Source organism: Drosophila arizonae, chromosome 5, assembly GCF_054131065.1.
Source record: "Drosophila arizonae isolate 15081-1271.41 chromosome 5, UAZ_ARI_1.0, whole genome shotgun sequence".
Lineage (NCBI taxonomy): Eukaryota > Metazoa > Arthropoda > Insecta > Diptera > Drosophilidae > Drosophila > Drosophila arizonae.
Genome location: NC_142925.1, coordinates 13,424,968 through 13,444,617, shown reverse-complemented (window position 1 = coordinate 13,444,617; position 19,650 = coordinate 13,424,968). Strand labels below are relative to the sequence as shown.

The following is a 19,650-nucleotide window of genomic DNA, read 5'->3' as shown; positions in this document are numbered from 1 at the left end:
AATGAGATTTAAATTATAATAAAAATAGTCTCATTCAAAAGAAGGCGTAGTTGACCTTTTACATCACTACAACGCACATAACTTTTTTACAGAATGCAATGCATTGTTTTTATCTTGCAGCACATACATGCTCTCACTAACTCATACATATGTACATTCATACCCTGTCGGAGAAAATTTGCCTTATCAGTAACGCGCACAGTGATACAGCCATGTGTTATTTATTTTTACGCTCAGTTCTCGTCTAACGCTCAACGGAAACGGTTATTTGTTACACAAAGTAAACGATATCGTTGCGCATATTAAAGTGCAATTTAACAAACAATTCGGTAAAGCACGCGCGTATTTTATGCACTAATACGAACAAAATATTTTATTCAATTCATAAACGTATTGTGAGTGCTAAGAAATTGGTTAAGTTAATTGATTGGCTATCAAGCTGCCAATAGCTGATGAATCAATTTAATGAGCAAATTGCCAAAATATGTAAATGATTCGCCAATTATGACAGGCGGCCGTTATCAACCCATCGCGATTCTAATCAGGCAGCCTGTTTTCTCGTTCACACTCGTTACACAGGCCAATCGTGATAACGGTTCATAAAAAAAATAATAGAAATCAAAAGTGCAGCCAATTGGACTATGTGTTCTGCTTATCGATAATTTGATTTGTAACGGAAGCACATCCTTAATACAAGTTATAAATTGTGCTTACATCTCTTGTCGAAATCGAAAGTGCCGTCAAATCGCATTTTGTGTGTTTTGCATATGAATAATTCCATTTGCTGATTTTTAAAGGAAAAGCGTCCTTAATGGATTACTCACATCTCTAATTGGCATCAAAAGTGCGGCCAAATTACAATTTGTCACGGTAGTTCATCCATAATACAAGCCATAAATTCAAAACACAATGATACGTGCGCGTGTATTGGTGTGAATTATTATTGGAAAACGATTTGTGGCGAACGTTTCGACGGCCTCATATGCACATTGTTATCAGGGAGCTGCTCTGATTACATATATTGTTGATATGATAAAAAATACCCCAGAACCGACAGCGCTTACTTTCTACGACCGTTAAATTGTTATTATTGGCTTATTTGTTATTTCGTATTTGATTTGTGGTCATGCCAAAGCAAAGCAAAGCGAAGCGCAACAAAAAGAAAACCTTTTTCATTTCGCGATTTGTTTAAACAAGCCAAAGCATAGGAAATTGACTTTTTGCCTGCTGCCAGTCATACAGCACAATAACTTGTCAAGTAGATAACAAAATATGTCGCCCCTTGCAAGCTATTAATAATTATCGAAACAAAAAATGTAATTTTATTTGCTTTAAAATGTCTTTCTCAATGGCAGCCTTTGATATTCGAGCTACTGAGGTCTATAATTACCACTGTATGTTCTTTGATTACAAATACACACGCACAATAGATACATTCCTAATGAAATATCTCAGTTCTTCATGTGCTCAGCAATGACAATATAATTCTTCAGCAGCTGCGTCATGATCCAAACAGTTGTTCTCTCTTTAGACAAGTTTTTAGGAGTAGTTTTTAAAAAGACAGTTATATTTTATAAAACTAAAATTTAAATATTTTAAAATGTTAGTTTGCTCTCAATGCAGCTATAAAATATATTTACATTTTCCATATTTTACTATTCATTTTTGCTATACATTTTCGTTTTCGTCATATTGATAATACTCAACAAATTTGATTGTTTTTAATACTTCCATATTCATACTTAATAATTATCAGGTTGTTCAGATTGTTATCTTTATCAATAATCGTATATTGCGCCTTTCTAGAGGTCTTTTTTGGATTTATTTCTCACTCCTCGGTTAAGTAGTCGCAGTGTCCATTGAGTGCCTGATAAGCCCTTGCCCAATCCCGGGACTTGCCATTTACTCAAGTGACCAATATATTTATGAATTTATATATGTATGTATGTATGTATATCACTTTTGTTGTATTTGTTCTTAATCACGAATTCGCCTCTTGCTCATCGCCAATCCCTTCGCTCTCAATTACAAAATGAAACTTCACTTGCAAGGCTTTTGCCAAGAGCTTGAGTCATATTGTGTATATAAAAGCATAATATTAATATATATCTATCTATATATTATGCATATATTTAGTTTTAAGATAATAAGAAAATAATAAACTTGATTAAGTACTGAATAAACATTTGCTAATTGAGTAGAAAACATTTTGAGGCCTCAGTCATTGATTATATTTGCGGAAATCAACAAACTCGATATCTTTCGGGAAATTATAATAAATTATTACTTACAATGTAGAGCTCAGAGAAGATATTGTTGATTTTATATAGACGAAAATTGTAACTGCGTGCATGATAACTACATGGACCATAGAATATAGAACATGATTTTCTTGTAATATTAGGAAAAATATCAATTTGACTTAATAAACATTTTATGGGGAACTTTAATCAGCTTTACTAGTTTGAACATGTTATGTTAGGATAACCGGCTATGACACACCTCCACCATTTTAATATGCCGGCTCATATAGATATTCCAGTCTACTTCTACATGGATAGTAAACTATTTGGGAAATTACGTCTCTGTTATCTCTACAACAGTCAATTGCTCTGAAGATTCCTAAACAAAACTTTCAATGTATTGGTAGGATTCAATATGTTTCACTTATTTACCGATTACGGAATAATACGGATTCAACAAGCAAATCGATTCCAGAAACATATAGTGAGAGAATAAGATGAGTTAGGAGTTATTTAATTATAAATGCAATTCAATTATGTTGTTCTCTATCTCTCTCTCTCTCTCCTTCTTCGGGTCAAATTGTATGAATTTTACCTTTGTTATAATTTAATGCATTTTTAAAATTGACACCTGTACTCAATGTGACAAGTTCAACTGTCGATTACACTCATGGCTCGAACACATACATACATACAAAAAGTTGTTATTGATTTTTTTTTTGTTTTTTTTTGCAAATTTTTATTGATTCACGCCTAAAGTTTATTAATGTGCGCATTGCACTTAAACGAGCTGCTTCCTTATATAAGGGGTTAATACTGTTCGATACGTTGAATTAATTTGGAGAAGTTATTGCGAAACCGGTTGCATTTCGGTCAGCTGACATTGAACTTGATTTTAACTTCCGAATTGAACAGCAACTGGTGGCAATGTTGTCGTAAGATGAGGCCCAAGAAACTCGGCAAGCCAAGGACTCGGCTCTATGGACTACTTTGTGTACCGTTAATTCTTTATGCATGGACAGCAGCACAGGCGCAGGCGCAGGCGCAGACAGCCTCAGCACTAGCGGATCAGGATCCAAATGATGGTGTGTAAGCTCTGCACGGCAGAGTCAAGTACTCATTGATCTACTCATTGTAAACATATATTTATCAACCTATTGATCAAATCGATCGCTTGGTGTTTAATTTATTGGTCGATCGATCATCTATATACTGAAATATTCATCGATATTAATTTATTCATACACCCATTGATATTTACCGATTTACAATAGATAAGTAACTTCTATGTCATCGTATATAGCAAGTCACTAAGCCAAATACTTTTTATTACCTCTATATATTTCGATTAGTGGCTAAAATAACTGTGATTAGTACGCCATATACGCTAAGCTTTAGTGTCAGCGCTGAAGATAAGGAGAAATATGTTATCGAGAATATAACATGTCCTGCAGGTAGCGCGGCGAGTGTAGCTGGAGGACAATTCGTCTGGTAAATATTAAATATTTTCAAATATTTATATTTGAAAATTTATAATAATTTATTACGTGCCATTTTAGTGAGAATCTAGAGCCATGCACGAGCTATACAACTGTAGTAAGTTTGAAAGGCACGACGGAGGGCGCTACGGTATTTCAACAAAACGTTATTGCCTATACGGAATATATAGGTGAGGGCCGGAAGAAATACCATTTTAATTACATAATTTATTTCTATTCTTATATATCTCTCCTATTTAGAGCCGAAGACGACTTTGACATCCATTGAAGCTACAGAAACGACGATACGACTGACCTGGGAGACCACTGATCGGGCCTGTGTGAAACATTTTGAGATCCAAGCAAATGCCCCGGACAGCACGAATAGCCACCAACAGTTTAAGGATGAGAGCAGCGATACATTCGTAGTCCTGCCATGTCGGACATACAATGTGACACTTGAGACGAAGAATAATGCGAGCGTGACCGTAGGCAGCGATATGAGATTCGTGGACACGGGCTATCTGGAGCCAGGCGAACTGCAGCTGATTATCGTCAATGGCTCCAATGCGGATACTGTAGTGGCTTGGACAGATCCAATTAATAAGAGTTGTATAGGCAGCTTTACTATTGTCTGGCGACGCGATGGTTGCGTCTCGGAAGAGGATCAGGAGACAACAACAGCGACAACAGAGCAGGAGGATGACACGACGACAGCAATCACAGATGATTGGACGGGCCTAACGACTGTGTTCCCCGATTCGGCGACACAAAGCGGGACTAGAGGTGAGTGCTTCGATTGAAAGAATGTCCTTTGCCGCTTTTTGCAATTACCATTTGGTTTTCATATTCATTTATATAATTATATTTTCCCTTTCGATTTAATTTTCACTTATTCGTTTACCCTACTCTCTTTTCCCTTCTGCAAATTTCATTTCGTTCATTCCCTCTCATTTCGGTATTTGTTCCGACTGCTCCATTTCCTTCTCTATCATTGTCCACTACGATTTCTCCTCCACCTTTGGCTTCTGCTATAAGCATGAGTGCTTCGCTCTCTTCCAACTGCTGCTCTTTTGACTACAGTAGAGTCCACATAATCTTATCTAATTTCAGCAATTGAGTGCGAGTGGAGCTATTACTCGAATGACTCCACAATGAAGCAGTATACCATATCGAACCTGCAGGGCTGTGCACTGCACACCATCGAGGTATACATAAATGCAGAGCGCAATACAACGGCCAAGGCCACGAAGACCTTTGTATCCGGCGAGAAGTGTAAGTAGTCCATAATACTTCTCAATGCTTTCTAAGCTTTTGCGCATTTAGTGCCGGGTGCTGTGTCGGAACCTCTAGAAATCATCAATTCCACCGAGCTGCATTGGTCATGGTCACCGCCCACAGATAACGCCCAGTGCGTGGCCAATTATCATGTGAATCTGACTGGACCCACCCAGCGTTCGGAATATGCCAGCGACGAGCAGTTGACTAGTGAAACTTTTGTTACCTTCCAGAATCTGGAGCCCTGTGGCATTTACAATGTGGAAATTGTACCAATATCAGCGAATGGATCCAGAGGTACCGGGTTTAAGAGTCAAAGCACGCTGAGCGAGGATCGTAAGTAGAGAAGATCTTCCCCTAAAGCCTTCAGTAATAATCTCGCAATAGAGCCCACCCAGATTCTAGAGCCATCGAGCAACACAGGCCCCTATTTCATCGAGCTAGCGTGGCTGACGCCGAGCTACGCGGATCTGTGCATCGATGGCTATCGTATCTCGGGTTGGATGGACGATGACACAGAGGTTGTAGCACTGAGTCTTAGCACACAAAATAATTCTGTCAGATTTGATAAGGGTCTGGGCGCCTGCCAGGGCTATACCATACAAATAATACCCTATACAAAGGAGAAACTGGATGGAGAGCTGCGACGAATCGAAGCCGAAACTAAAGCAGCAATTGTTAACTACGAGAAGGTTTCTAAAAATATCTATGTATATATATGGCTCTATCTGAATAACGCTTCGTTTTGTAGATCAAATTCGAGCTGGTGGGCAATGGCGCCACGCCTCACAGTCTGGAGCTGAATGCGAACAATCAGGACTACAACAATCATTGCCAGACGATCTTCGCGCATTTCAGCTGCCAGACCAGCGTCGACGTACCCAACACCTATGCGGAGAAGTATGTGGAAAGCTATCGTGATCGCGGGTTTCAGGCTGTAGTCGAACCACTCTCGCCCTACACCAAGTACACATGCAGCGTAGTGCTCTACAATGTGGCTGGGCCATCGGGGAAGAAGATCGTGACGGGTCAACAGTTGGAAACTCTAACGTTCTGTATGTGTCGATCTAGTAACTTTTAATATTATTGTCATACTAAGCGCATTTAGTCGTTTGCAGTTCCAGAACAGCCCCAACATGTTCGGTATCATGATAGCACCAAGACGAGTTTGACTTTTGTCTGGGAGCAACCGAAACATCCAAATGGACCAATCAAATACTATCATGCATTTCTAATGCGCTACGAGCCGGATTACTTTGTGCCCAGCACATGCAAAGCAGTGAACGAGGTGATCAAACCCGAAACCAAAGGTGAGCACGCTAAGTAATCTGCTGCAATGAACCCAGTCTCCAATTCCATATATCTCCGTAGGTGACATGATGAGCACCTTCAACGATCTATCACCCGCTGTCAAGTACATTATGCAGGTGGCTGCATTGAATGATTTCGGCTTGAGTCAATACACGGCTCCTGTGATCGGCATTACGCAACCAGATGGTAAGCTACGGAGCTGGAATGCAATATCCTAATATATATATAACCTTAACAAAATGATTATTATGTAGTATCGGATCCAGTCACCGATTTAAATGTGACCTCAGACGGTCCCGCTCTAGATCCGAGTAGCTACAGCGCTAATGTCACAATATCCTGGACTATACCCTGCAAATCGAATGGCCAAATCCAGGAGTTTGTCTTGCACATTACGGGCGTACGAGCGGAACGGCAGATCAGTTATCAGGAGGGTGTCCCACCCGATAATCACGACAGAGAGGGACGCATGACACACAGCATAACCAATCTACTGCCGGAAGTTGAATATACAGTCAGGGTAGCCGTCAAGACGAAGAATGTGGACACATTGAGCGCAAGTGAATCAAAGGTTTGGGAGTCACCAGCGGGCTGTGAGTATATAAATTTACACTTACCATCAGAAATAGTGTTTTAGCAGCAACATTTTCTATATAATTTAGTTAAATAGTTTACATTGTGATGTAAATATTGTATTTGAATACAGACAGTGGTGACTCCTTTCGGACTATGCTCCATTTTTCTCTAATTAGCATAAAGTGCTAAAAATTGCATGTTAATTTTGCCAATTTGCTTCCGCAACGAAGCATAAAGTACTAAAAAATGACATATTTGGTTTATCCTTTATGAGCCTAGCTTAAATCTGCATTCAGAATAAAGTACTAATAAATCCTTCATTCAGTGTTGCCAGCTGTTGAGCTTTAAAATACGTTCCTCCAAGTATTTCCCTTAAATATTTCCTCCAAGTATTTCTACTAATTATTTCCTCCAAGTATTTATGCTTAGCTGAACGATCACACACTGCACACACTGACCCCCACCAGGCCTGGACGACTGAAGAAATGCTGCAGCTGATGCCTTTTATATAGGGCGACTTTCACTCAGACAATAATGTGCTCAAATGTTAAGTCCGACTCCAGGTAGTGAGCGTAGTACTCGAGCTCTAATTGACCAATGGGAGCACTCTCTGCTGCAGCAGGCATTCTAGCTAAATTTTACTTAAATATAAGTACCACATGAATACTGCTGCATACATATAGACTACTTAAGTGATCTGTAGTTCTTATTCGTCCCTTGTTTTTCTCAGGCAGACAGACAGAGTGATAGCCATGGAGACAGGGAGATCAGATATACAAACAGACATACATTATATTAATATCTAGTAGTTGTTATAGCATACACCTATATAAAGTGAGTCTTAATGATCTGCTATTTATTATGTTTTCCTGCAGTACCTTCTGGCCTGGACGACGATATAGTGGGTAAAATGCGTGTTAGCGCCTATGATACTAATCATCCAACCAGCTCGGCGATTGTGAATTTGCCCCGCGACATTTTAAACTCGGAGTCAGGCAAAATAAAATATGTGGCATTGTTGCTATCCCAAAAGCATTGTGCCGACAAACCGAGATTGACATATAATGTTTCCAAATCCTGGCCACCCGTGGCATCCTGGGATGAGGTGGGCGGCGATTGCATTCAGCAGTACCAAACAACGCCCGAGCGCTGGAATCCAAATGATGACATTCAAAATATGCGCGCCGACAAAAGTGAGGACATTACGTTTATTATAGGCACCGACAAGTGTCCCGATCAGACCAAACGCTACTGCAATGGACCACTAAAGCCGAATACGGAATACCATATGGTAGTGCGACTTTTTACCAGCTCCGGCTACAATGATGCGGCGCTGCTGGAGTTCAAGACGGAGGCAGCGATTAAGGTGACGCTCATCCTGGTCAGCGTCTGCAGCTGTCTGCTGCTGGCCTTCATACTGGGCCTGCTCGTGCTCTATGTGCGCAAGCGAATAGCTTGGTAGGTGTCCAGGAATAGTGGAGATTAGACTCTCTTTCAATTTACCTATACATATTTCAGGCATCGCGACTCTGGCCAGGGCATCGAGGATCCGTTTGGCAATGTAATAGCCAAGAACTTTGCGCTCTTCTATGCAGAAGTGGCCAAGCCGGAAAAGCTGGCGCGTGAATTTAAGGAAATTACGGTTGTGGCCTTGGAGCTGAGCTACTCAGCCTCGGAGTTGGGCAGCAATAAGAATCGCTATGCAGATATCTATCCCTGTAGGTGTATTGAATGAACTTGACTAGATCTTAGAGAACTAATTCTATTATATTGCAGACGACAAGAATCGCGTTATACTGGACATAGATACTGAAGGATCGGACTACATTAATGCTTCCTTTATTGATGTACGGCTTGCGCTATATAGATATATGAATTAAATTATTAATAAATCCTCCTTCCAGGGTCACACACGAAAGAAGGAGTACATAGCTACGCAGGGACCAAAGCCAGAGAGCGTCATGGACTTCTGGCGCATGATCCTGCAGCACAATGTGCGCGTCATTGTGCAGGTGACACAATTCCGCGAAGGCAACACAGTGAGCACGCACTTTATATAACCAATGCTATATATCATACATGTATACCTTACCCCATATAGATCAAATGCCATGAGTATTTTCCCTATAATATGCGCGGTGTTAGTGTCACAATCAAGGCTAAGGAATGCTTTGATATTTACGATCGTACAGAGCTCACGGTGGTACACGAGAAATACGGCCTCAAGGAGAAGGTGGTACACTTCTTTTTCAAAAAGTGGCCCGATCATGGCTGCCCTGATGATCCTAATCACTTGATCACCTTTGTCAAGAAGGTCAAGGCAGAGAAGCGTCCGAGCTACTCGCCCATTGTGGTGCACTGCAGCGCAGGCGTTGGGCGAACGGGCACTTTTATAGGCCTCGACTTGATAATGCAGCGCCTGAAAAGCGAATCGAAAATCAACATTTTCGAAACAGTCAAAAAATTGCGATTTCAGGTATTTCGTAATCTTATCTGTCTATATTCTGTCTATGTCTAATTTATGATCCCGTTGCAGCGCATGAAAATGGTGCAAACCTTGCAGCAGTATACGTTCCTCTACAGCTGCACTTATGAGCTCGTGAAGCACAAGATTCCACGTGCAGCACTTAAGCTCGAGGTGCGGAACAAAACGGATGGTGGTGTGCCACCGTTAACTACGCCCAAGAAGGTCAGTTTTCCCGACACGGATCTGAGTCGTGTCGAGTCAGCCGTACTGGATTCACCCGATCCGGATTCCGGATCGACAGCTGTGCAATTGCCGTCCCGTTTTAGCGGGCTGCGTCGAGCGAACGATTTGGATCCGTTGAATGAGCAGCCAGAGCGAAACGGTCTTCAACGGACCAACGGCAAGAGCAGCGAGTGCACTATATAATTTTGTGAGCATTTTGTGACATCATGCATGATACCATGCGTGTGTATTTATTGTATTATACAAATATAATTTAGCAGCAATAACAGCCAAAGAGAATTGTCTAACGCTAAAGCATTGTACTGTGAAGTTTAATAAATATATATGTAAAGAAATATAATGGTGCTGGGCATACAACAAATAGTTTCTTTTCTAAAATAACACACTTGAGTTTGAAAGAGGTTATGTAACGGACAGTTTGAACTTATCGAAAATCAGTTGGGCTCTTATCGGTCGATAACATGACCGTCGTATGAATATGAATTATGCCAATTTGAAATAAAATTTATTTGGGTGTCTTATGGGCTGGCTTTCTAGTAACACTATTTTTTTATTTTTATTTTAATCTCAATAGTTTTTATTATATATTTTATAAATAAATATATATATTAAAAAAGGCATAAAACGTAACGCACCGCAAATTTGAATCTAATACGTAACGCAACATATCAATCGTAAATCGTTTATCGAAGGCCTATCGTTGCAGTGGCAACTCTATTTACACTTAGCTGTGAATGGCCAATTGATAAGAAGAAGTGAGCAACATTTATTTACAAAGTCGATCCTTGGTGCAGCCGTAAAATGTCTGAGCGCAAAGTGTTAAATGTAAGTTAAACTAATTAGTTATGCAGCCAAAACGATACTAACCATAATTCCATTCGCAGAAATACTATCCTCCGGACTTCGATCCGTCGAAGATACCGCGCATGAAATTGGCGAAAAATCGCCAATACACAGTTCGATTGATGGCTCCGTTTAATATGCGTTGCAAAACTTGTGGTGAATACATCTACAAGGGCAAGAAGTTTAATGCCCGCAAGGAGGATGTAGAGAATGAAACTTATTTGGGCATACGCATCTATAGATTCTATATCAAGTGCACACGCTGCCTGCAAGAGATCTCCTTCAAAACTGATCCCCAGAACACGGACTACGAGATCGAGGCCGGCGCCACTCGTAATTTTATGGCATTGAAACTGGCCGAGGAACAAGCGCGACGTGAAGAGCGTGAGGCACGCGAGGAGGAGGCAAACAATCCAATGAAATTGCTAGAGAACCGCACGCAACAGTCGCGCAATGAAATCGAAATGCTCGAGAGTCTCGAGGAGCTGCGCGATCTCAATAGACGTCAACAAACCGTGGACTATACGACCATGCTGGAGCAGTACAATCCGGCGGAAACGGAACGTGAACGCGAGGAGCGTGAACAACGCGAGGATGAGGCGTTTGTCAAGTAAGTGTTGGGATCAGGCAATATGTATACAAATATATATATATTCATTATTATATTTACACAGATCTGTAAACTTCAAAAACAAAGCGGAAAACGGCAAACGCATTGTCGCTGAGGAGATTATAGAGGAAATAACGGAGGAGAGTAATACAGATGTAAATGCGCCCACACCAGCCAAACTTGCGAGGCCCAATCCTGTAAAGCCCAACCCAAGTAAAGCGCTTGGTGGAGTGCAGCTGGTGAAAAGAAAGACGCCCCTGGTGCTGGTAAAGCCTAAGACAGAAGCAGCAGCAGCAGCAGCAGCGGGAAGCAAAGTAGAAGGCGGAGTAACGAAAACAACTGCAGGAGCGCAGGGATCAGCAGCAACAGTAGGAGTAGGAGAGGGGCAGGGAGTAACTGACGCTCAAGTGGCAGCTAAAGCATCGGAACCATCAGCAACACCTGCTGCAACTGCTTCGAAATCATCAGCAGCACCCGCTGGCCTCTCCCTTTTAGCTGCCTACAGCGATAGCTCTGAGGATTCCAACTGACCCTTGCATCTTAGCAGCATTTATATCAAGTCCATGTGTATACACAAATTAACTAAACTATATGCTAAGACACAAATAAATGTAATTAAATTTTCAATTCAACGTTTATCAAGATTTGTACAGATCTGTGTAGCTTAGATGTCTCTCAGTATGATATATAAAAGGAAACTTTTATATGTACTGCGATCATTGCAAGTGATATAAGAAGGTTTAGAAATAAGCTTTATAGAGTACATTTTTGTATGGTAAAAAATTTTCCCCACATTCAATATGTAATTAAATTGAAGAATATTCAAACAATAAAGAAAATGAAATTTGTACTCTACTTTCAATAAACACATTTGTCATTTAATAAACTTTTAATTTTATTTTAGCGTGTTTGCTGACTTCAAAAATATTTCACTTAAATTTCTAGGTTTTTCAAATACTATATATATATATATATATATGTTTATATTTATATATAGTCAAGGCCATAAGCATAAGGCAAATCAATTTACATACACATTTATCAAATTCTCAAAAATTAGCAACATAAAATGACTAAAATAGTAGTACATATATATAAACATTCAATTTATATATATATGTATATACAAAGTATATGTCAAATACATCTTTTTACCAATTCATAGCCGATTTCGTGGCGATTGGAACTGAAAGGCTTAAAGTTAATTTAAAACTAAATACTAAATGGTAACAGTTGCTCTATATATAAATATATACAGCTGCAAAAATTATAATAAATAATATCACAAGCGAAATAAACAATAAGAAATTATAAATATATATCAAATATAAGCTTAAGTATTAGGGTAAATATAGCAATAGATTATACAGTAAGTAATTAATAATAAATCCATTTAATTTCATAAATTACGAAGACACTGGTATCTGCTATAGCTGCCATATCGTTCAGACGATATATGTATCTCTATACAGCATACATATATGATTAGATTTATATGTATATTATCTATATATATTTATATATATCATCTATAAGGCTGCCTTCTGGCAAGCGTCGTCACATATTTACTCTTTACTTATTATATTACGTTTAACAGTCTTTGATCGTTTAGTTCATTTTCCATTTACTTTTTGGGGTGGTTTGTGGGGGGCGTGGCAAGCCCATATCCTTTGTTTTTGGTGTGTTGCATTTTGGTTTTGGTTGGCATTTGTATCCTGGCTTTGGCTTTTCATACTTAAATGTCCACCGCTTTGGCTGCTTTGTAGTCGCCAGCTGCAGCCATTGCCACGCCCACCATCACGCCCCCGCCACCATCGTAGTTGTGGTGGTTATTGTTGTTGTTGCGTAGGAAACTCTGCTGCTCGGGTGCGCTTTGATTGCGCTCGTAGTGCTCATCCAAGTCATGATAGACAGAGACTCCCAGCGCACGCGTCGGCGCAAATTGCAAATCATTATCGTCCTGCTCGTCTCCCACATCGTCGTCGTCATCATCGACGCCAGCATCTTCACCCAGTAGCCGACGTCGCGGCATGCCGACAACAAAATCCTCCAGACTTCGCTTGACCGCTGCATCGGAGCCCGTGCCCGAGTCTTTGCTAGATAAATGATCCTGCTGCAGGTCGTGCTCCGGCTGTTGCATGTAGCACAGAGTCAGACCCTGCTCCAAGCAGCGTTGCTCATACGATGGCGTCGTGTACACAATCAAACTACTCTGCGTCTGGCCAGGACCACACTCTAAGTCCGTCAAACTTGGCGACCGTAACTGAGACTGCGACTGATGATGTTGCTGCTGCCGCGGCTGCTGTTGATTCAGTTGATGCTGTTGCTGCTGCTGCTGTTGCTGCTTGTGCGCCGCGTTATCGAGTATGATTGTGCGATTCATCGTAGTTAACTGCGTCTGGTCTAGCGGCAGAGTGTGCTGACTGCTTCGCGTGGTCGAGCTATGCAACAGCTTCCTGCGCTGATAGTACGAAACCTTCCAAACAATGCCAATGCAAACCGAGAAACAGATGATTGTGATAATCGTGATAACCATCACAATGAGCAGCATCACATCGATATTGAAGCTATCCTGCACCACCATCAGCTCCGACTGCAGTGTCAAGGTGCGCAAATTGTCGCTGATCTCGCAACGATAATGTCCAGCGTCCGTGGACTGGGCATTGACAATGACTAAGAGCTCCTTGCTCTCGGTAAAGTAGAAGCGTTCCGCATCGGGCCCAGTGGGTGCATTATGCAATGGCTTGTTCTCCTTGAACCACTCACGATGCGGCTGCTCCAGGTCCATATTAAGCGATTCACTGAGACACTCCAGTACACAAGTGCGTCCCAGGATGACCTCCTTGTGGACCAGTGGAATGCTGGGCAGGGGTTTGTCTGTAAATGGATGACATTATAGTATATGTAGGGTATTTGACTTTTATATTGTTGCCACTCACCATTCACAATTAGCGTGGCATTCACTTTAATCACGCCCGCCGGACTCTCTGCCGTGCAGGTATATATGCCCGAATCACTCGGCTTGGCATTCGTTATTAGAAATGCATTCTCCTCGCGTATCACCTGCAGTCGTCGTTCTGTGGCAGCTGGAAAATCTCGACCGCCAAACTTTTGCAATGCCATCTCCGGCATGGGATCCCCGCTAGCCGAGCACACCAAGCGCGCCGTTTCGCCCGCATCTATCGTTAAATTCGAGGGCACATGCAAGAAGCTGGGATGAACTGCAAGTAGAGAAAATAATTTAGTAATTTATCAGTATTGTTTCCTTGAAGAAGTTCATTAGTGAACTATTTTCTAGTTCGATATATACTATTGGGTCGTTCATCAGTGATTAACTTGAACGTGAACCAAATAGAATCGCATCAATTGCTTCGATAACTGATCACAATTTTTAATCTTCAAAAGGGGACAGATTTGAAATTTCAAATAAAGTTCGTTTGGCTACTCACTGCCTATCGATATTTTGAACTTCTGGCCGTAGGTGGAGCCAAATGCATTGGACACCACGCACTGATAACGGCCGGCGCTCTCGTCGGTGACATTGAACAGACGCAGATGACCGTAGATCGTAGTCTGATTGGTGCTCTGATCGGGATGTATTTGCGTTTTGGTGCTGGCACCATCATGGACATTTTGGCTCTCTACGACGTGCTGATTATCATGCCGCCACTTGATCTCCAGCTCATCGGTGGCAGCAGCCGAAGCGGCAGCTGGCGAGGTCGCCATGCACTCCAAGGTAATATTGGCGCCCTTGACAGCGAGCATGTTGCTGGGCTCATTTTGCAGCACCGGCTTGGGTGAGTCAGCTGCAAAGAAGATGAAAGCAAAGAGTTAACAAAGAATTGAGAGAGTAAGAGTTGTTTAGCAGAGACTTACAGCACTCCAGTTGCGCAGGAGTGAGCCGGAAGAGCTGACGATCAAGCAGGTGCTCCGGATAGCCACAGACAGCATTTGTGAAGAGCTTCTCAGTTTGTATGCCAAAGCGATTGAGATGCCATTGACGGAACCAAATCAACTCGCAATCACATATAAAGTTATTCGACTTGAAGCTGAGCTTCTGCAGATTTTGCATATGCTCAAAGGCATTCGGCTGAATGCTGGCCAACTCATTGTTCTCCAGATTGAGCTGCACAAGACTGTTTAGTCCGGTCAGCGCTTTGCTACTGATCTGCTTCAGATTGTTGCCGTAGAGATCGAGGCGGCGTAACTTGCGCAATGCCTTGAAATGCGCCCCAGCTGACTGATCCTCAATGATCCAGGCGAGACGATTGCGACGCAAATTCAACTCCTCCAGATTTTTGACACAGTCGAACGTATTCTCTGGCAAATACTGCAACTTATTGTGGCCCAAATTCAAATGTTTCAATCGCTTCAGACAATCCAAGTGCTGAGCCTTGAAGTCGCTGATATAGTTGTGCGACAGATCGACCCATTCCAGATATTGGGTAAATTCAAATGTGTCCAGCTCGATGCGACTGATCGAGTTATTCGATAAGCTCAAATGGTGCAACTTGGTCAGATTGAAGAGACCCTGACGGGACAGCGAACTGATGTCGTTGTGATCCAGCTTAATGCTCTCAATGTTGCGCATCACATGAAAGACGCCATCCTGCAGCGTCTTGATGTTGTTCGACTTCAGCTCCAGCTTCTGCAGCGCTTGCAGACCACGAAATGTTGACCAATTGATTTCCAATCGATTTGAGTTGAGAGTACTACAAGAAGAGTTATTTGAAATTTAGCTATATTTAATTGGGATTACTCTATGAACTTACAGCTTCTTTAGGCGCAGCAAGTTCTTAAAGACGCCCACTGGCAGGCTGCTCAGGTGATTGTTGCTCAGCTCCAGATCCGTTAGATTGCTGAGCGTAGCAAATGCCAGCTCATTCACGCTGCCGATCTCATTGCCATTAAGTATTCTGTAAATCGAATTGGATTTAGTTAGGCTAGCTGTACGAAGGCATATTTGGTTAACTTACAAATGGGAGAGTCGGTTAGGTCTTGGGAACATATTGGCTTCCACGCTGTGCAGTTGGTTCTTGCTCAGATCCAGCAATTTGAGCTTGGGCAGCAAAGCGAGCGCCTCGCTCGAGATGCGCTGTATACGATTGTTGGCCAAGATGAGTTGTCGCAGCGATTGCAGATTCGTAAGCATGGGCATTACATCCAGCTGATTGCGTTTCAGTGAGCTGTGTGGAGAGAGAGAGAGAGAGGAGAGAGGGGTTAGAATAAAGAATCTTAGCTATAAATTATGAATATTAAATAAATATAGAGCCTATAAATATTAAATGTATATGGAGGAACATAATCCCGGTGATTATGTTACAGCTATGTTAATAAAAGTTAGTGGTCTGTATAAAGATACTATGCTCTTAGTATTTACTGTTATGTTATATCTGCCTGTTACTGTTGTATTTTGACTATTTCTATTGCTAACAGATATAATACCAAGCTACCAGGCTTTTCGTTGAACCACTGTTTACAACAGTTAAACAGCTATCGGACTTTATATCAGCATTAAAAATAATATAGTATGACAAATACATATCGAGCGAGGCGAATAAATGGATAAAATATGCTAACTAGTTACTATCTAAGATTGTAAGCTGCTACTAGCTGATTTTACAGTTAACAGTCTGGAGTAGTTTATATTTAAATTTAAATAATATTCATAGCGAAATACAACAGAGAATCTAATCTGATTTTTATGTAAAAATCTTTTGATACTATGACTAATTGGATAGATATAAAATATATGTTGCTTTCCCAATATATGTATATACTATTTATGATTATTAGCATTTGCGTATGTTTCAAGCTTTTCTTATCTTCAGCTTGAATTGTGCATCATTTCAATTGAAATTTCAGACTCCAATTGAACAGAAAAACAAAAAAAACCAGATGGCTTCCTTTTACAACTTATAAATGCGAGTATCTAAAAATACTCGCTTAGCTAAACGATTATACAGCATTATCTACTGTAGATAGCTCAACGCAAATGGAATAATTAGCTCAATAAACTCGTACATATATCTGGTATATACAAACATACACATATATGTACGTATCTACATATATAAAATATTATATATTGTTGTTTTTGTTTGTTTGTTTTTACTTACAGTCTTTGTAGCTCGGACAGATTTCGTATCGCTAGGACGGTGCTGTCGTTCAACTTATTGCCCGCCAGATGCCTGCAAAAAAGTAAAAATGAAAACAAAATAATATATCGTAGATGTGTGTGCATATAAATAATATGGCAAACAATGTTAGCTGATTGGATTTTCGAGGCCCGCAATTAATGGTCTGTAATTATGCTGCAATTACGAGTGATAAGCGTGCCAGAGTCGTGCAATTATTGATGCATTCCACTCGATAAAGATAAACCTCACATTTTGCATAATTTTGCAGTGCATTAAATTGATTAAAAGCAATGCGATAAAATCGCAACCCCCCAAAAAAAGTTAACTGAAACGCATAAATAAAAATAAAATATGGGTAAAATTAGATTGCAGTTGATAGACCACAATATACCCTACACTACAAACTTTAGTAAGAGCAATGTATTGAAAATATTTTGATTCTTAATTAATTCTTATATGAAACATGTATATAATCTGTTAAGCCATTACAATATAACAGAATTTATCCATGTTATTTTTGCTAAGCCGTTAACATGCCATGTAAAAGCATATACGGATTATGTTAAGGCATTAACATAACATAACAAACTAATTTACAGTGGTTAACAGTTAAGTTAATGCCCTAACAGAGTCTACTATATATTTTAAAAAATAATTTTGAATATGTATGTCCCACACTAATATTACACCCCACATGACCTTTAATTACTACAGGGTATATACACTAAATAAAAGCCCGCAAAGCTGCGAGGGTTGTTGCGAATGTTTCAAAACTGTTCCTGTTTTGGGGGTTGCTCAGAGGGGTTTCTTTTTTTTTATTTAATGGTTTACTTACAGCGTTTGCACATAGTTGGGCAGTACGGGCACACGCTCCAAGTGCTGCTTATCGCAATCGAAGAACTCGTTCTGGCATTTGCACTCCTTAGGACAGTTTTTGTTGTTGTTGTTGTTGTTGCTGTTATTGTTATTTTTGGCATTCGCATTTGCTGCTGCTGCTGCTGCCGCTGATTCGGCTGCAGCGAGCTCTTTTTCCGCCTGCTCGTATTGCCCACCATCGTCGGCCACAAAGCCGCGCGTTTCCAGTGAAGCAGCAGCCGCTGCTGCGATTTCCAGTGGAATATGCAAGGCGGCAAATTCCTCATCGCCCGTATCCTCTGAATCGTCTTCGCGTAACGGCAGAAAGCGTGGTCGCTGACGTGAATGTTGATGATGCTGCTGCTGCTGTTGTTGTTGGTGTTGCTGAGACTGCGATTGCGACTGCGACTGTGGCTGTGAAGCCTCTGCTACCGATGCCAGCGCAGCCGTGTTTCCGTTATTCTTTGCAAGCATGGCAAAAAGTTGTTGCTGTGGCAGCTGTTGATTGTAGGAGGCACCGCCCGATTTGAGCAGCGCGCTCAGCGGCGATGTTAACGCCTCGCCAGACACTGACGATGAGCCTGACGTCGACGGCGCTGCAGCTGCATAACTTTGACAAATTGTTGTAGTTGTTATCAGTAGCATGCACGTAATTAGCTGTAATTTATTGATTTTATTGAAATCATGGGCACGCATTGTTGTTTTACTATAATTGCAATTATCATTATGGGCGCATGCTCTTGTTGTCGCTGCTGCTGTTGTTGTTGCTTTCACAATTGCGTCGTCGTTTTGCTGTTTGCGCCGCCGTCGGCGCCGTCGCCACTTGCCACTCATGCTCAGCGTTGCGAGGCGTTGCACCAGTATTGAAGACGTCATTATAATTTTGCTAATGTAGTTGTTGTTCTCGTCGTTACTGCTTCGTTTTCGATAATTATTAAACTTTATCGCTGCACATGCATCCTTTGCCCTTTCCTGCTGTTCGCTTTTAATAGCTGAAACGTGCATATTGCAGTGTTTTTGCTTTTTAATTTGCGTATATTTTTTGTTTTTTATTTGCTTCTTTTTTAGCTTTGTATGCTTGATAAATTCGATCGTTTTCAACTGCGATTTTTCCCTCCACTATTTTCTTGTCTACATTCCGTTATTCCTGTGCAAAGATAGCGACGTTGATGGCGGCCTGGCCAGCAGCCAGTGCTGTAAAGCCCGTTCGCATTTTCGTCGTTTGAATCTGCTTCTGTTGCTGTTGCTGTTGCATGATCCAGCGCCAATTAACTGCAGAGAGTGGGAGAGAAACAAAACATTAGTTTAAGGATGCCACTATATGCAAATTATTGTTCAGTGTACTCAATACTAATATCGATTAAGTGATATCGATGCTGATATTCAACAATCAACGAGTCCAGTTCATTTAAACAACAATTAACATGTCCCTAATGCTGCTGCATTGCAATTTGGATTGTTTATATTTGAATTAAAACAAACTAAATAAATCATAAATTATAAACAGCGTTGGCAAATGACTCTGGCAGTGTGCAAAATAAATGCTCATTAAATTAAAATACGACCGGATGTTTTTGTGCAAAAAAAAAACATGAATACAAAAAGA

General features: G+C 40.9%; 3 protein-coding genes across 7 annotated transcripts in view; 2 read left to right on the top strand and 1 right to left on the bottom strand.

The window, feature by feature from the left end:
* Window positions 1–177: 177 nt before the first annotated feature.
* On the top strand, window positions 178–9,936 carry Ptp52F (Protein tyrosine phosphatase 52F). 4 transcript variants are annotated; one of them, XM_089469808.1, is made up of 18 exons: window positions 178–329; window positions 3,159–3,328; window positions 3,596–3,734; window positions 3,803–3,912; window positions 3,983–4,507; window positions 4,835–4,996; window positions 5,048–5,335; window positions 5,387–5,691; window positions 5,751–6,054; window positions 6,118–6,309; window positions 6,371–6,496; window positions 6,565–6,903; window positions 7,762–8,344; window positions 8,405–8,604; window positions 8,663–8,733; window positions 8,791–8,925; window positions 8,988–9,362; window positions 9,423–9,936. In XM_089469808.1, the coding sequence occupies exons 2-18, from the start codon at window positions 3,184–3,186 to the stop codon at window positions 9,777–9,779; spliced, it is 4,356 nt and encodes a 1,451-aa protein (XP_089325934.1). In that variant the 5' UTR covers window positions 178–329; window positions 3,159–3,183; the 3' UTR covers window positions 9,780–9,936. The 4 variants fall into 4 exon arrangements, with proteins under 4 accessions (XP_089325934.1, XP_089325933.1, XP_089325936.1 ...); XM_089469807.1 differs by having other exon boundaries at window positions 230–395; XM_089469810.1 differs by lacking the exon at window positions 178–329 and adding an exon at window positions 408–844.
* Window positions 9,937–10,268: 332 nt separating this feature from the next.
* Window positions 10,269–11,904, top strand: LOC108616414 (splicing factor YJU2). The gene is made up of 3 exons (XM_018011596.2): window positions 10,269–10,421; window positions 10,481–11,049; window positions 11,114–11,904. The coding sequence occupies exons 1-3, from the start codon at window positions 10,398–10,400 to the stop codon at window positions 11,577–11,579; spliced, it is 1,059 nt and encodes a 352-aa protein (XP_017867085.2). The 5' UTR covers window positions 10,269–10,397; the 3' UTR covers window positions 11,580–11,904.
* Window positions 11,905–12,672: 768 nt separating this feature from the next.
* The window catches only part of lbk (leucine-rich repeats and immunoglobulin-like domains protein lambik), a 28,192-nt gene continuing 21,214 nt past the window's right edge, over window positions 12,673–19,650 (bottom strand). For both annotated transcript variants that reach the window (XM_089469812.1, XM_089469813.1), the window contains exons 2-9: window positions 18,025–19,316; window positions 17,169–17,240; window positions 16,026–16,235; window positions 15,822–15,965; window positions 14,926–15,761; window positions 14,499–14,855; window positions 13,989–14,270; window positions 12,673–13,926 (exon numbers count right to left, since the gene is read on the bottom strand). In XM_089469812.1, coding sequence (XP_089325938.1) covers window positions 12,785–13,926; window positions 13,989–14,270; window positions 14,499–14,855; window positions 14,926–15,761; window positions 15,822–15,965; window positions 16,026–16,235; window positions 17,169–17,240; window positions 18,025–19,049 — 4,068 coding nt within the window. In that variant the 5' untranslated portion in view covers window positions 19,050–19,316 and the 3' untranslated portion in view covers window positions 12,673–12,784. The remainder of the gene's footprint in view (window positions 13,927–13,988; window positions 14,271–14,498; window positions 14,856–14,925; window positions 15,762–15,821; window positions 15,966–16,025; window positions 16,236–17,168; window positions 17,241–18,024; window positions 19,317–19,650) is intronic.

Excerpts from the sequence above, each read along its gene's own strand:
- LOC108616414 (XM_018011596.2), top strand. The coding sequence starts at position 10,398 with ATGTCTGAGCGCAAAGTGTTAAAT. Across the intron at positions 10,422-10,480 it reads CTGAGCGCAAAGTGTTAAAT|AAATACTATCCTCCGGACTT; the intron begins GTAAGTTAAACT and ends TTCCATTCGCAG. Across the intron at positions 11,050-11,113 it reads GAGGATGAGGCGTTTGTCAA|ATCTGTAAACTTCAAAAACA; the intron begins GTAAGTGTTGGG and ends ATATTTACACAG.
- Ptp52F (XM_089469808.1), top strand. The coding sequence starts at position 3,184 with ATGAGGCCCAAGAAACTCGGCAAGCCAAGGACTCGGCTCTATGGACTA. Across the intron at positions 4,508-4,834 it reads GACACAAAGCGGGACTAGAG|CAATTGAGTGCGAGTGGAGC; the intron begins GTGAGTGCTTCG and ends ATCTAATTTCAG. Across the intron at positions 6,904-7,761 it reads TTGGGAGTCACCAGCGGGCT|TACCTTCTGGCCTGGACGAC; the intron begins GTGAGTATATAA and ends GTTTTCCTGCAG.